Source organism: Pelophylax lessonae (assembly GCF_965119305.1).
Source record: "Pelophylax lessonae genome assembly, chromosome: 3".
Lineage (NCBI taxonomy): Eukaryota > Metazoa > Chordata > Amphibia > Anura > Ranidae > Pelophylax > Pelophylax lessonae.
The window spans coordinates 147,362,505-147,379,570 of record NC_138770.1 but is presented as its reverse complement, the minus strand read 5'-3'; the positions used below and the strand labels follow the sequence as shown (position 1 = coordinate 147,379,570).

Sequence of the window (17,066 nt, the reverse complement as noted above, 5' to 3'; positions counted from 1 at the left end):
TGAAGCCGGCTCAGAGAAGCGATAATGTGACCGGACCAGAGGGAGCGCCCTTAGTGTAGATTAAAGTGGTTGTAAACCCTTACATATAGCAAGTGAAGGGCCTATCCTTGGGTGATACACAGAGATGAAACAAATCCTCCTACGCAAGCTGTACCTGTTTATCTTCCCTTCAAAGTCCAGAATTTATCAATCTGTCTGAGCATTCAGAAATAAGGAGGAATAGAGCTAAAGTTACTATCTGCAGTGCTCAGTGAGAAGAACTCTGAGCTATGATTGGCGGATATGGACACACACCCCTTCACACAGCACCCAGAAACAGAGCCGAGGCTGTCAATCAGCTTGAGCTCCCTCCCCTGTCACCTTTTTTCCCTTGATGTCAGGAAAACTTGTCAGAAGTGACCCCTACTGATAGCAGAAGAACGAAGCAGCACACAAAAGTGACACTTAAAGCGGAGTTCCACCCAAAAGTGGAACTTCCGCTTTAGGGAGTCCTGACCCCCCGACATGCCACATTTGGCATGTCATTTTTTGGGGGGGGGGAGAGGGTACCTCGTTTTGACAGGTACCCGCTCCCACTTCCGCTCGGAGCGCCGCGGCGCCCTGAGCGGAAGTTCTCCTCTCCCCCTCCCTCCCTGCAATCTTCTGGGACACGTCAGAGGTCCCAGAAGATTGCCGGCCAATCACGGCGCGCAGCGCGACTCGCGCATGCGCAGTGGGTACCCGGCTGTGAAGCCGCAAACTGTAACAGCCGGGTGCCCACAGCAGTGATGCCGGCGCCGAGGGAGAGGATCGAGGCTTCCGGCGGCCGCATCGCTGGACCGTTGGACAGGTGAGTAAATGGCTGGAACTCCGCTTTAAGGCGCTTTTCCACTGCATGGAACCGAACGGTTCGGCTCGCTTTTGTGCTTTTCCACTGCTGGTACCCCATGGTATGGTGTAGGAATGGTACGGTACGGCGGCGCCTTTTCACTGCATGGAAACGAACGGTTCGGCTCTCAAAAACAGTACCACCTCAATTGTGGTTCCAAGAGGTACCATACCAGTACCATATCCCACAATCCTTTGCATGCAGTCACTACTAGCCACTGATTGGTCAGAGAATCCCACCCACCCCGTTGTTATCCCACCCACTTAACTTTAGTACTACTTTAGTGGAAAAGCAAACCATACCGTACCATACCGAACGGTTCCAACACTGTACCATGCAGTACCAGCAGTGGAAAAGCAAACGGGGCCAAGCAGGGCCGAGTAGAGCCGAGCCAGTACTTGCAGTGGAAAAGTGCCATTAGTGCTTCCAATTGAGACAAGTACACAGTATAGAGATTATGCTTTGTTCTTATTTCATGTCTGAGGTTTACAACCACTTTAAGTATACATATTTTTCTTTACAGGGTATTTAGTATAGGGCCTAGAATGGAGATGGGTGCAGGGTTACGCTTAGATAGTATTTGAATGGACTTCTACTTTAATGGCACATGGACAAGGAGGACCCATGGTATGTGTGTGTTACATGCTGTTTGATAAACATAGGAGAACTGGTCTTACTAAGAGGTTTTCCAGCACTGTCTTGTGCATGTCCTCCAGGCACGCGTTCTGTCAATATTTCCGTAGACAACAAAAGCTGCAGAATGAGTACCGAGGCCAGACCAATGCAATTGGAAGACCACCAAGGAGTCATCTTGTTGTTCAATATGAAGATTGTCTAGACTTGTATGTAAACCTAAAGCTGGAATTAGACTTCAGTTAGCAGGGGTGTGCATTTATTCCACATAATGCCTGAAATCCTTTATAGATGTTCATAGTCATCTCGGTAAATATGTGCTGCATCCACCAGGGAAAGGTCACCTGTAAGAACATAAAGAAGATATGTTAACATGACATGCAAGAAATAACTAAGGCCTGATTGGCTGAAGACACATTTTTCAGACTATAGGTTAGAAGTATAAATAGAGCAGTCCTAGGACTGATGTCTGCATATGGTGCTTCTGAAAACCAGACATGTATGCGTCCAACATATACTGGATCAACTTCTCTAAGGGCCCTTCTACACGGGCGTTCCGCATGTCCGCAAATCATCCTATTTTTTTGCGGATGATATATGGACATAATGAAGGTCAATGGCATTGCGGATGTCAGCGGATGACCATCCGTTGACATCCGATTTTCATCCTTTCAGTTCTGTTCCGTTTTTTGGAACGGAACAGAACCCTATTTTTGTTCCGTTTTTTGAAAAACGGAACGGATGCAAAGTCGGATGTCAGCGGTGTCATCCGCAATGCCCATAGACATACATTATGTCCGTATGTCATCCGCAAACGGATGGGATGATATGCGGACATACGGACCGGATGACACAAGTGTCATCCGTGTCCGCAAAAAAAAAAAAAAAGCACTGGAGCGGAGAAAAAAAAATGAACGGCCGTGTGAAAGAGGCCTAAGACATCTCATACACGTGTCAAGACTTTTATAGCTCTTCAAAAATCTCCATGTACAAAGCTCTAGCCCAGGATATGACCTCCTGTCATCTATGGCAGATATCAGTGGAGCACAAAGTACAGTCATGTCCCCACATCTGTAGTCCCCTGATACTTCCTCCAGCCCCAAAACTGAAGGCCCACACCTCTGTACAGACCTGGGCTGAAGGAATAGTCTGCAGGAGCTGTGCACTGCACCTGCAATCAATCCACTGACTGGAGCCTGCATAGCATTGCAACCGCAATGTAAACAGATAATAAATGCACATTGGTTTTTATTTTTTAACATGACTGCATTATTTTTTTCTTTGCAAAAGTTTACCTTTACGTATTTTGTTTCCCCATTACTGTAAAATACAAAGCCAAATTCTCTTGTTAAATCACTTAGTAGCGTCACTTGACCGCTATAATGCTCAGTTTTAGATTCCCAGGCAAAGGCAGTGACCAGAGAACTACAGCAGCTGAGGTCATGACTAAGAAAGAACCACAACTCCCAGCAGCACTCAGTGCTGAAGGCATGAAGGCAGTGTTGTCATTCCCCAGGGAGGAAAGGAAGGACTAATATATATATATATATATATATATATATATATATATATATATATATATATATATATATATATATATATATATATGATGCAACCTGGTGGGAGAGATCAGCCTCTGTCTGCAGAGAGACATAGTTGGGGGAAGAGGCTGGGTCATCATTCTTCAAAATGCGGACATGTAGTTCTGAAAAGGCAGTGCTCAGCAAAGGGTGACAACGCTGTATGAATTTGAAATGTCTGCACACAACGTTGTCATCTGGGAACAGAAAGATCTAAAGCCAAAAAAACTTTTTTTCATTTTCAACAGAGTAGGGAAAGGTTAAAACCGCTGCCAGCTTTTTTGTTGTTTTTTGCAATCTGTGTCCAACTGGGGAGACTTCCCTTCCTGTCTTGTAGACACAAAAAGAAAGAAAAAAAAACAAATATTTCAAAAGCTATTGGAATAAATGCCTCCATGGGGAGATTTTTCCTCTCTCTGTTCTGGTGACAACTCACTTTCAAAACCAGTGACAGTGGTCACCTGGAGAGATAGTGAATCTCCCAAGCAGGGACACATACAGCAATAAAAATCTGAACGGGATTCTAACTCTTTCATACTCTAGCCTAGCCAAAACTCAAACAAAAAAAAAAAAAATGCATTTTTTTTCTGATTCCAAGCGAGATTTTGTTTTGAAATACCACACTACAACTACAAGCCAAGTGTTGCAGCACAGTGCCACGGACCTCAATGGGCAAGTTTGACAGGTGGTGGCAGCTGTCAAACTCCGCAAGCTTTCTTAAATTTGCCACAGCATGTGTATGGACCCCTTCATCTATGTCTGCTTATAGGTGGGCAGCAGTGATGCAGGTCAAGACCCAGGTTCTATTGCCCTTTAGTTGCCCTTGTGAAGGATCTCAAATACAGTACCAGCAAAAGCCTGGTCGCCAGTATCTCACAAAAGTGAGTACACCCCTCACATTTTTGTAAATTATTTATTATACCTTTTCATGTGACAACACTGAAGAAATGACACTTTGCTACAATGTAAAGTAGTGAGTGTACAGCTTGTAGAACAGTGTAAATTTACTGTCCCCTCAAAATACCTCAACACACAGTTATCAATGTCTAAACCGCTGGCAACAAAAGTGGAAATGTCCAAATTTTGCTCAAAGTGTCAATATTTTTGTGTTGCCACCATTATTTTTCAGCATTGCCTAATCCCTCTTGGGCATGGGAGTTCACCAGAGCTTCACAGGTTGCCATTGGAGTCCTCTTCCACTCCTCCATGATGACATCATGGAGCTGATGGATGTTAGAGACCTTGCGCTCCTCCACCTTCCGTTTGAGGATGCCCCACAGATGCTCAATAGGGTTTAGGTCTGGAGACATGCTTGGTCAATCTATCACCTTTACCCTCAGTTTCTTTAGCAAGGCAGTGGTCGTCCTGGAGGTGTGTTTGGGATTGTTACGTTACGCCCTGCGGCCCAGTCTCTGAAGGGGGGGGGGGGGGGAATCATGCTCTTCTTCAGTATGTCACAGTACATGTTGGCATTCATGGTTCCCATAATGAACTGTAGCTTCCCAGTGCTGGCAGCACTCATTCGACTCAAGACCATGACATTCCCACCATCATGCTTGACTGTAGACACTTGTCTTTGTACTCCTCACCTGGTTTCTGCCACACACGCTTGACACCATCTGAACCAAATAAGTTTATCTTGGTCTCATGAGGTTTTAGGCTGGGTTCACACTGGTGCGATGCGGGAACCACAGCGATTCCTGTGCGGGTTCCCGCATCATAGCTTAATTGCAGGCAGATCACACTGCTCTCTGCGAAATGCTGCGGGTGTCAATATAAAGTTAACGACACCCCAAAACAGTATGCAGAATCCAGAGCAAACTGTGGAATAGGACACTAGGTAGGAAAAATCTTGACTACGCCTAAGGGGCAGTCCCAGGGGGTATACACCCACTCTCAGCTTTAGGCATTCAGTTTTGTTACAAGCATTGTCAGAAGAAAACCAACTCCCCAGAGAAGTGGACCAAATTGAGGTCCCACGGCGGCAATGGTGACCGCACTGGAGGAGCCAAGTGTCGAATTCCCTGAATAAAAGGTGCGCACCAAGGAATGTGTAGCCAATGGACGTTGAAAGAAAACCGCTAAGGCCGAAACCTGGCCCTTGATGGTACTCAAGGCCAGGCACTGCTCAAACTTCCGTTGGAGGAAAGACAATATCAGAGCCACCAAAAAGGAACGAAAGTGAACCCCAAGAAACTCACACCACACAATGTTCGTCTTCCAAGTACGATGGTAGATCTTCCTAGGAGGTAGATTTTCTAGCCTTTAAGAGCGTAGGAATCACAGATTCAGACAAACCTCTATCCTTCAACACCTGGCTTTCAATGGCCAAGCCATTAAAGCCAGCGACTGTAAAGCAGGATGGAAGATTTGCCCTTGGAACAGCAAATCTTCCCTGAAAGGAAGTCTCCAAGGAGTATCGGTGACCAGCCGTACCAGATCGGCAAGGCTAGTCTGAAGCCACCAGAATGACCGGAATCCCTTCTGGCTTGTTCCTGCACAGCAGTCTAGGCAGAAGTTTGGGGGGGGGCGTTAATCAGACGATACTGGCTCCAAGGAGCCACTAAGGGGTCTGTGGCGTCGGCTAGAGCAGTGGTCCTCAACCCTGGCCTACAGGGCCCACTAACAGGCCAGATTTTAGGTATTACCTTGGGGAGATGCAGACTAGAGTACTGCAATCACTGAGCAGCAAATGATATCACCTGGGATGTATTTCAGTTATCTTGAAAAACTGGCCTGTTAGTGGGCCCTGTAGGCCAGGGTTGAGGACCACTGGGCTAGAGGATCCCGAAACGATGCCACAAACTTCTGTACCTTCCTGTTGAGACGAGAGGTCAACAGGTCCACCTTGGGAGCTCCCCACCGGTGACACAACTGATGAAACACCTCTGGATGAAACGACCATTTGCCCTGGTCCAACGCCTGTCGACTGAGATAATTTGCCAATTTTCCACCCCTGGAATGTGTACAGCAGAGAGGGCTGGAACGAATCGTTCTGCCCACCTTAGAATACCGGCTACCTCCCGAGCTACCAGGGCACTTCTTGTACCCCCCTTGGTGATTTACATAGGCCATTGCATTCTCCGATTGAATGCGTACCAGACACCCCTGAAAGGCGAACTGTCCAATGATCCAGACAAAGTCTGATCGCTCAGAGTTCCAGTACATTGATCGGCAGTCTGGATTGTGGAAGAGTGGTGACAACCGTCCAGTACAGGGGGAGAAAGGATTTTTCCTGTCGAAGTGCCGGAGAACGAAGCCACCAGATCAGGGACCCTCTCGTACCCCGGCTCAACAGGATCAGATTGTCTAGAAACTACGGTAAGAATTTCACCAGGATCTCTCTTTGCAAAGATCTCATGTGGAACCGTGCAAACGGAATCGCCTCAAAAAGGTAGACACCATCAGGTCCAGCACCCGCATGCAAGCCCGGAAGGAATGACTGTCTGCTGGAAAACAGAAGCTGGATTGCCTCCTGCAATTTCTGGAGTTTTTCCAGAGGAAAAAACACTCTTGCTGAGGCCGAGTCCAGAGTAAGACCCAGATAGTCCAGTCTCATTGACGGAACTAAAGTAGACTTCTGAAGGTTCAGAATCCAACCAAACTCTCTCAGAGTTTACAGAGTAATCTCCAAGTTGTCCATTATAGTAGTCCGAGACTCCGCTCGCAGAAGATCGTCCAGGTACCCCAGTACCGCGATTCCCTGCTGATGCAACAATGCCAGTACCGAGGCAATGAAGACCCGAGGAGTGGAGGCAAGACCAAAGGGTAACGCCACGGCAAGCGGAGGAAGCGCTGGTGTGACTGGCACATATTGGAATGTGAAGGTAGGCGTCCTTGGCATCAATAGAAGCAATAAAATCCCTCTGATGTAGGGACAACACTACCGTACGAATGGACTCCATTCATAACTTCTGTACCTGCACAAAGCAGTTTAGTGCCTTGAGGTCCAGAATTGGGCGTACCTTGCCTTCATTTCTGGGAACTATAAACAGGTTTAAATAAAATCCCTGAAAACGTTCCGAAGTCGGAACAGGGACAATCACACTTTGAAGTAACAAGTCTTGCACCGCCCCAAAAAGACCCCATAAGTGATCTGGAGACAAGCGTAGGTTGGAAGGGAAGAACCTTTTCCGGAGGATAAGACCAAAAGTCGATCTTGAAGCCGGACCGAATGACTTTGTGGACACACTTGTCCTGTAGCAGGGAGATCCACGGATCCGGAAACCAGCGAAGGCGTCCTCCCAACCCAGATAGGGGGGAGGGCGTCCCTTCATGCAAAGGAAGCCTTGTCTGTAGGTCTGAAAGAGCCCGCTTGTGGACTTGCCAGACCAGGTCCACCTGGAACCTCCAGTGGAAGCTCTGAAGGGCTTAGATCCCTTGTCCTGAGACCCTGAGGGACCAAAAGCCTCTTATGAGCTGAGAAGAATGGCCCCCATCTACAACGGGGCTCCTTGTCTGGAAATCAAGGGAGCATCACAGACAAACTGTAGCCCCTGGACCAATTGATCCACCAGCTCCGAAAAGGCAGAAGGAAGCTGTTCCCCTCCAGGTCCCGGCATAAAAGTTTAGCCCACTCGGTCTGAGTTTGCGACACCAGGGCAATATTAAATACCAGTGCTGAACCAGCCATAGTGAACATATGGAGGGTCAGAGCCTCCGACCTCCTATCAGCTGGATCTTTAAAGGCCGGGGACTCCTCAACCGGAACTAAGGTGGCTTTATTTAACCTGGAAACCGGAGAGTCCACTACAGGTGGGACTGTCCACTTTTTTAAGCAAGGAATACTCATAAGGATACCGCATTGCAAAATGCTTAGGGAACGCAAAAGTGCGTTTTGGACAACCCCACTGTTTAGAAACAATATTATCAAAGTAAGTGGGAAAGGGGAACACCCTTGCCACCTTGGAGGGCCTGTGGGTGCCAAAAGGGACCGGCACCTCCGACGCAGCATCAACAACATCCTCCATCCTTAAAGTTTCATGCATTGACACAATCAGCGGAACCACCAGCGCCTTTTCATGCGGGGCTAGAGGAGCAGAGGAATCCCCCTTACTATCTGAGCATGCAGGGTGCATGGACGCAGACCCAGAAGGGTAACTTGCATCCGCGGCAGCCAAATCAGATTCAGGATCTGATGAGGCAGGTGAAGGCAGGGGGTGCTTTTTGCTAGCCCATTTTCCCAGGATCAAATCCACCTTGGACACTAAAGACTCCAGGACCACCATCAGTTCAGTCAGGGATTGGTGGGACCCGGAGGGCCAGGCAGCCTCTGAGAGGGGATCAGGTGGGGAAATGTGCTCCAGGGACTCCATTAGAAAAGGGGACCCACAAAAAAAAAAAAAAAAAAAAAAAAGTGTATAACACTGCTAGGGACACCTCCATCACGCTGGCGGCACCAAAGGGCCCAGCACAGAGCACTACCACTGCTATAGCAGAGAGAGGGAGAGAAAACTCCACAAAGACTCACCACCCCCGATCAGGCACTTACAGCACCAGACAACTGCACACCATGCGGCGATCAGAAAGAGAAAAGATCCAGGAGTACGCACTAGGGAATGAGGAGGGGCTCCCACTGCCGAATTCACTGCCTATATAGCTTCAAAAACATGGCTGCTGCTATTTTCAATGCGAAAAACTACAATAAAATAGCTGCCAAGGCTACACAAACATGGCTGCCGATCCACAGCACAAAAAGCCCCAAGAAAATGGCGGCCCTGCCTAGGGGGGACCCTAGGAGCACTGAACACAATTCCAGCAGGAAGGGGGGCCCTGGCAGGAGCCCCCACCAGGTAAAGCCCCCTTCGAAAGGTCAATCTCCCGGTCACCGCCGGTGCTCCACCCCCCCCCCTCATCGCCAGCTCGACCCCACAGACCGACCTAAAAAGTTATGGCCACACCATGTAAGGGGCGCAGCGGGGGTTGGGGGGGGTGGGTGGGAAGGCTGTAGTCAGATGGGGGGGGGGAACAAGTCCGCAGAGGACCACTGAGGGGGGGGGGCCCTGCATGGGAAGGAGAGGAACCGGGAGTCCGACCGTCCCAGGGAGGGGCCCACGTCCACCCCAAAAACCTCCAGGGTTAGAGGGGGGACAGCTACTTACCATACCAGGAACAGGGTGGGCACCGCTCCTGACAGACCACCGTTCCATCGGAATAGGGGGGCTGTCGGCCAGGAGGAACACTGCTGCTCAGGCTGAGACCCAGTCGTATTCACCCGTGCGAGGCGTTTTAACTCGCAGGCTAGTCCCCGTCCAGTAGTGCTATGCCGTGGCCAACCTAGTGCGGAGCTGAGGGCTGCGCACGCATGCTGGCCAGACTGAGGGGACCCTCCGGATCTAGATTATCCAGTCTGTCACCCAGTCGGACAGTTGATAGTAGATTCTCTCAGGAACAAGATAAACAAAGATAGGAAAAAAAATACATTTAAAAAGAAAAAATTGCCAGGACAAGAGATCCCAGCAAGGAACTAGGTCCTTACTTCCGACTAGGCAGAAAAAAAAAAACTGAGTGCCTATAGCTGAGAGTGGGAGTATAACCCCTAGGACTGCCCCATAGGCGCAAGTCAAGCTTTTTCCTACCTAGTGTCCTACTCCTGTAGGGGGCAGTATAACCCAACTGTCAAGAAGACAAGGAGCTGTGTCTGTCAACGAACGAAAGAGAAAAGGGTCCTGCACCATTTTGGTGTGAATCCGATGCGATTTCAGTTGAATTTGCATTGCATAGACATCACATGTGAGGTGCACTGCAATGGGGTACAAATCACATGCAATGTCTGGCATCACACAAGTGTGAACCCACTGTGTTCCTGCACAGATATCTATTGAAATTGCCCACTGAAGTCGCCAAAAGTAGTGCAGAAACTACTTTTGGGAACCATTGCAGCGCCACAAAGTCGTTGTCGCACCAATTCGGACAGTAGTATTGTCGGCAATTGGCTCTGATTTAACATGTCAAATTGCATGTCAAAAATGACCAATGTGTATGTGGTCTCATTGTCAAAGCCTAATTGAACAAGCTGAAGTTAGAAGCCGATTGGCTACCATGCACAGCTGCAACATATTTTGCATTCTCCAGTTTTAGTAAATCAACCCCTAAGTGTCCAAAGTCGCATGACAAGTCACACAAGTGTAAACAGAGCCTTAGTCTGCTGTCAGCTGATTCTGGGTCACAGTAATGCATAACTAGGTGAATTCCTGTGTGTGACTCACAAGAGAAGTATGACCATAAAAGTTTTGGCCATATGTCGATGTTAAACAGTTACAGCAAAACAGATATTTCCTTTTGGGATAAAGGTTTTACATAACTAAATTAAAGTGGATCACTGTAACCACCCCTGTCGGTGGTAAACAGTTTGTCTCAACCCTCTAACTGCTACAGCCTTTTCTTTTAAAAAAGAAGAGATTTAACGACAAGCTCACCAGGTAAAAATAAAAGAAAAAAGAAAAAACGGAAAACTGCAATGCACCCTGAGGTCCCATTCACACCTGAGCGCGATACTGCTGCGTCAAATTTTTTTGTGCATTTTTGGAGCGGCCCCATTCATTTTGAATGGGCCTACCTCTGCTTCAAAAATGCGCCAAAGAAGCTCATCTATCAAATTTTGGTACCGAGCAAGGCGCGTTTAGCGATGTGTTTTTTGCTGCAATATTTGTGCATTTTGTCACATGAAAATCGCAGTGTGTTTGGGGTGGCAGTAAGAAATAATGGCACTGCAAGCTTGTTGGGCTTTTTGTTGCGATTCTGGAATCGCAGGCAGAATCCCGCAATTCCAATATGCTCAGGTGTGAACGGGGCCTGATTGCAGTCTACAGCGTCCACCAGTCTACAGCGTCCACCGTTTTCCTAGAAGAGGAATCTGTTCCTGTGTAGGAGTTCCACTTCTTCGAGTTATACTTTACCAAATAGACAGAAGTATGGTCCTGTTGCTTACCACAGCGATCCATTACTGTACTTCAGCTTTATATTTTGCCAACTATTTGCTCTCAAAAAACGTAATTAAAAATATTGTGAAAGATAAAAAAAAGGAAGAAAGCTTATCCATTTCCCGACCAGCCCATTATCAAATGACGGCTGGGTGGGACATTCGTTTTTCCAAGTGGACATCACATAACAGCCTCCTATAATGCGCCTTTCGTGCCGCCGCGCTGTGGTAGGATCGGTCACTGATCAGTGTACGGCCCCACTGCCAGTACCATGTGTTTGCTGTGATCAATCATGGCAGATCACCTGACAATTGTAAACAACGAATAGCTTTTAACATGCCATTTATTGTGTACAATGGTGTTGCTAGCTGTGATTGGTCACAGTGATCACATGGTACAGACAGGGCTAATCACAACAATACATACTGAATCAATCAATTTCATTCAGGAAAAAATGGTTGCTTATACCAATGAAATTCACTGGTATAAGCAATCATAATGTGTAAAAAAATAAATACTCTTGTACTTCCCCAGAGTAGTAAAAGTTTACTGTGGTAACACTGTATTGCTCTGGTCACAGTGCGTTAACCACTTCCAGCCCAAGCCTTTTCTGGCACTCCTCTCCTACATGCAAAAATCATCATTTTTTTTGCTAGAAAATGACTCAGAACCCCCAAACATTATATATGTTTTTTTAGCAGAGACCCTACAGAATACAATGGTGGTCGTTGCAGCTTTTTATGTCACATGGTATTTGCGCAGACATTTTTCAAATGCATTTTTTGGGGAAAAAAAACAAAAAAAACTTTTTCATGGAATAAAAAAAAAAAAAAACACTAAAGATTTTTTATATAAAAAAAAAAAAAAAAAATGATTTTTTATATAATGTGGAAGCTGATGTTACGGCAAGTAAATAGATACCGAACATGTCACGCTTTAAAATTGCGCCAAACTTAGGAACTTCAAAATCTTCATAGGTGACGATTTAAAAATGTTTACAGTTTATCTGTTTTGAGTTAAAGAGAAGGTCTAGTGCTAGAACTATTGCTCTCACTCCAAAGTTCGCAGCAATACATCACAAGTGTGGTTTAAACACCGTTTACATATGCAGGCGCAACGGGGGCGCTTTGATTTTTTTTTTGTTCATAATTATTTTTATTTTGACACTTTCCCTTTAAACTTTTTTTTTTGATCACTTTTATTCCTATTACAAGGAATGTAAACATCCCTTGTAATAGAAATAGGGAACGAGAGGTCCTCTTCACAGCGAGATCTGGGGTCTATCACCAGTTAGTGTCCTTAATCACCACCACACTGGTTATAGGATGGCGCTGTACTGCACTGGTAATTTTCTTTAAATGTCTTCATTTTTTTTAAAAATTGTGAAGAAATTACTACTTCCAAAAAAAAAAAAAAAACCCCACCGTGCCTCTTTCTAAATATGGACTTGCTACTTTCCAAAAAGGGGTAATTTGGGAGGTATTTGTACTGTCCTGACATTTTGGGTCCTCAAGAAATTAGGCCCCCAGTACAACAGGACTGATCGATATTCAGACATGGGTGCATCTCATAACATTAGAATATCATCAAAAAGTTAATTTATTTCAGTAAGGCTCCTTTCACACGGCCGCTCCGTGTGAAAGGTCCGCTGCGGGACTTTTTTTTTTCCACGGAGCGGATGACATTTGTGTCATCCGCTCCGTATGCCCGCATATCATCCCATCCGTTTGCGGATGATATGCGGACATAATGTAAGTATATGGCACTGCGGATGTCAGCGGATGACACCGCTGACATCCGATTTTCCTTCCTTTCCGTTTTTTACACGGAAGGAAAAATAGGGTTCTGTTCCATTCGTAAAAACGGAACAGAACTGACAGGAGGAAAATCGGGTGTCAGCGGATGGTATTCCGCTGACACCCGCAGTGCCATTCACTTACATTATGTCCGCAAATCATCCGCAAACGGATGGGATGATTTGCGGACACACGGAGCGGCCGTGTGAAAGGAGCCTAATTCAATTCAAAAAGTGAAACTCATAACTGTTATAAATGTTGATAAATGTTATATAGATGCGTTACACACAGAGTGATACATTTCAAGCATTTCTTTGATGATTAAGGCTTATAGCTAGTGAAAATCCAAAATTCAGTATCTCAGAAAATTAGAATATTGCGTAAGGTAAGTCCAATTTAAAAAAAAAAAAAAAAAAAAAAGGATTTTTAATACAGAAATGTTGGTTTACTTAAAAGTATGTCCATGTACAGTAGAGAATCCACTCAATACTTAGTTTGGGTCTCCTTTTGCATGAATTACTCCATCAATGCAGCATGGCATGGAGGAGATAAGCCTGTGGCACTGCTGAGGTGTTATGGAAGCCCAGGTTACTTTGATAGCAACCTTCAGTTCATTGGCACTGCTTGGTCTGGTATCTCTTATTTTCCTCTTGGAAATACCCCACAGATTTTCTATGGGGTTTAGGTCAGGCGAGTTTGCTGGCCAATCAAGCACAGTGATACCATGATCATTAAACCAGGTATTGGTACTTTTGGCAGTGTGGGCAGGTACCAAGTCCTGCTGGAAAATCAAATTAGCATCTCCATAAAGCTGGTCAGCAGAGGGAAGATGACATTTCCTTCTAGAGGGCTGCTCTGATTTTGGACCAGATAAAACACAGTGGACCAACACCAGTTGGCATGGGTCCCCAAATCATCGCTGACTGTGGAAAATAGTATTTGGAGATCAAGGTCTCAGAGTCCTTGAGGAAGAGTGGAGTGGCACAGAATCCAGGTTGCAGGAGGTCCAGTGTGACCCCATTGATGCAGAAACTTATACAAAAAGGAGCCCTGACCAAGTCTTGAGTGCATACTATACTGTACATGGACTTACTTTTCACTAAGCCAACATTTCTCTATTAAAAATCCTTTTTTTATTGGTCTTATGAAATATTCTAATATTCTGAGATACTGAATTTTGGGTTTTCACTAGCTGCAAGCCATAATCATCAAAAAAAAAAAAAAAGAAGAAATGCTTGAACTATATTGCTCGGTGTGTAACGCATCTATATAAAACATTTCACTTTTTGAATTAAATTACTGAAATAAATTATCTTTTTGATGATAATCTAATGTTATGAGATGCACCTATATATATATATATATCGTAGTTTGTGGACTCTATAACTTTCCTGCAGACTAAATAATATACACTGATTTGGGTTATTTTTAACAAAGAAATGTAGCAGAATAATTAAGCCTAAATTTATGAAGAAAGATTATTTAGATAACAGAAACAAAGAAAAGCGCTTTTTATTTTTACTTTCTTTCTAAATTTTCACTCTTTTTTTCAATTAGCAAAAAAAAAATAAAAAACCCAGAGGTGATTAAATACCAACTAAAAAAATCTCTATTTGTGTGAAAAAAAAATGCTAAAAATGTCATACCAGTACAGTGTTGCATGACTGTGAAATTTTCAAAGTGCGACAGCGCCAAAAGCTGAAAATTTGCCTGGGCAGGCAGAGGTTAAGCCTCCGTTCACATTGGCGCGATTTGTCATGAGATTTGCCAGGTCAAGTCGCACCCTATTGTCGACAATGGCAGTGTTCAAATTGATGCAACGCTGACTTTGCGGTGCCGCATCGATTTGAAAAAAATAGTACATGTGCTACTTGTGGCGATTTTGCGTGCGACTTCAATAGACATCTGTGCATGCAGCTTTGAAATCGTGCAATTTTCAAAGGCGCAGTTAATGTGAACGGGGTCTAAATGTGCCGGGTATTGAAGTGGTTAACTCCCACACGCCACACATAGGCGTTGCTTGGCAACTGATGTTTCTGCACCCTCACTCCAAGCTCCCAGCGCAGAGACTGAGCTGTCCAAAGTCACCATCATGGGATCACTGTGACAGCCAATCACTGATTTTATGTATGCCCCCCCCCCCCCCCCAAGCATTTAGAACCTTTTAAAAGGGATTAACGTGTATCTAAAAAGGAGATTGTCCAATCAAAATTGTATAGCGTATGGGCAAAGATTGTGCAATCAGACTTTATAGCGTATGGGCAAAGATTGTGCAATCAGATTGTATAGCGTATGGGCGGAGATTGTCCAATCAGACTGTATAGCGTATGGGTGGAGATTGTCCAATCAGACTGTATAGTGTATGGGCAAAGATTGTGCAATCAGACTGTATAGCGTATGGGCGGAGATTGTCCAATCAGACTGTATAGCGTATGGGCGGAGATTGTCCAATCAGATTGTATAGCGTATGGGCGGAGATTGTCCAATCAGATTGTATAGCGTATGGGCGGAGATTGTCCAATCAGACTGTATAGCATATGGGCGGAGATTGTCCAATCAGACTGTATAGCATATGGGCGGAGATTGTCCAATCAGATTGTATAGCGTATAGGCAGAGATTGTCCAATCAGATTGTATAGCATATGGGCAGAGATTGTCCAATCATACTGTATAGCATATGGGCAGAGATTGTCCAATCAGACTGTATAGCGTATGGGTGGAGATTGTCCAATCAGACTGTATAGTGTATGGGCAAAGATTGTGCAATCAGACTGTATAGCGTATGGGCGGAGATTGTCCAATCAGACTGTATAGCGTATGGGCGGAGATTGTCCAATCAGATTGTATAGCGTATAGGCAGAGATTGTCCAATCAGATTGTATAGCATATGGGCAGAGATTGTCCAATCATACTGTATAGCATATGGGCAGAGATTGTCCAATCAGACTGTATAGCATATGGGTGGAGATTGTCCAGATTGTATAGCGTATTGGCGGAGATTGACCAATCAGATTGTATAGCATATGGGTGGAGATTGACCAATCAGATTGTATAGCATATGGGTGGAGATTGACCAATCAGATTGTATAGCATATGGGTGGAGATTGACCAATCAGATTGTATAGCGTATAGGCAGAGATTGTCCAATCAGATTGTATAGCGTATGGGCGGAGATTGACCAGATTGTATAGCATATGGGCGGAGATTGTCCAGATTGTATAGCGTATTGGCGGAGATTGACCAATCAGATTGTATAGCATATGGGTGGAGATTGACCAATCAGATTGTATAGCATATGGGCAGCTTTATTGAAAAAAAAATGAATTGTAAACCCAGATCAGTAATCTCATCTCTGCCCTCCTGGCCAACAACCAGAGTGCTGCCAATAGCTCCTCCATAGGTGACCAGAGAGCAGTCCCTGGAGCTGTGGATCATCCCTCTCTCTCTGTCTCTCATAGCTGACAGTAAACACTGGCCATATCTCCCTGACATCCAATAATAACAATGATAAAAGCAGCCTACTGACACACAGAAGGGTGGTGACCACACTCCTTACCTGATCATCGTGTACCCGGATGTGCCCGCCGCTTTCAGGCAAGCCTCAGGCGGAGGCACACCGAACTCCGGCCGAAATGAAACAAGACCATGCAACAAGTCTCTTCCTACACACAGTGCTGGGACTACATTCATTCACAGATCACTCCGCCCATAGAAACACGCCGTACAGCAGGTGATCCGCCTCATGCAGGATGACTAGTCATGTGACCAGAGCATGCTGGTGACGCCTGAACTTCCTCCAGTCATAGTGGTGTCTGTGAGTCCAGCTGTTATGTGGAATAGACGGGACTCACATACCGCCTGCCTCTCATAGGGGTGTCCCCCAACCAAGTAAAACAAAGAAACCACTGTTAACCTCTTTGCTACCAGACTAAGGTGACAAGATTTTTAAAATGAAATCCAGGGACATTTTTTTTTTTATTGGCTAATGGTAAACTATTTATAGCATATTTTCCTCAAATGAAAGATGTTTATGGAATGATTGCATTAAATTACCCTATTTCTCACATTTCGTCCATGAGATAAATAAAGGATACTTCTTACAATTCTTTGGGCTAGGACTACCAAATGTTAAGAAGATAATATAGAGAAAAAACATTTCAATGCATAGCTAGTATTTTATTCTTACTATTGAAGCGCAGAGGTCCAATATGTACGCAGTGCAGAGTTCAGGGGTACGCTACATACAGAGTTCAGGGGTACGCTATGT

General features: G+C 45.3%; 1 protein-coding gene across 1 annotated transcript in view; it reads right to left on the bottom strand.

Annotated features, from left to right (window-relative positions):
- ADAM17 (ADAM metallopeptidase domain 17) overlaps positions 1-16,489 on the bottom strand; it is a 158,823-nt gene extending 142,334 nt beyond the window's left edge. The window contains exons 1-2 of the mRNA XM_082251945.1: positions 16,356-16,489; positions 1,546-1,845 (exon numbers count right to left, since the gene is read on the bottom strand). Of these exons, the coding sequence (XP_082108071.1) occupies positions 1,546-1,678 (133 nt within the window). The 5' untranslated portion in view covers positions 1,679-1,845; positions 16,356-16,489. The remainder of the gene's footprint in view (positions 1-1,545; positions 1,846-16,355) is intronic.
- Between the last annotated feature and the right edge of the window lie 577 nt (positions 16,490-17,066).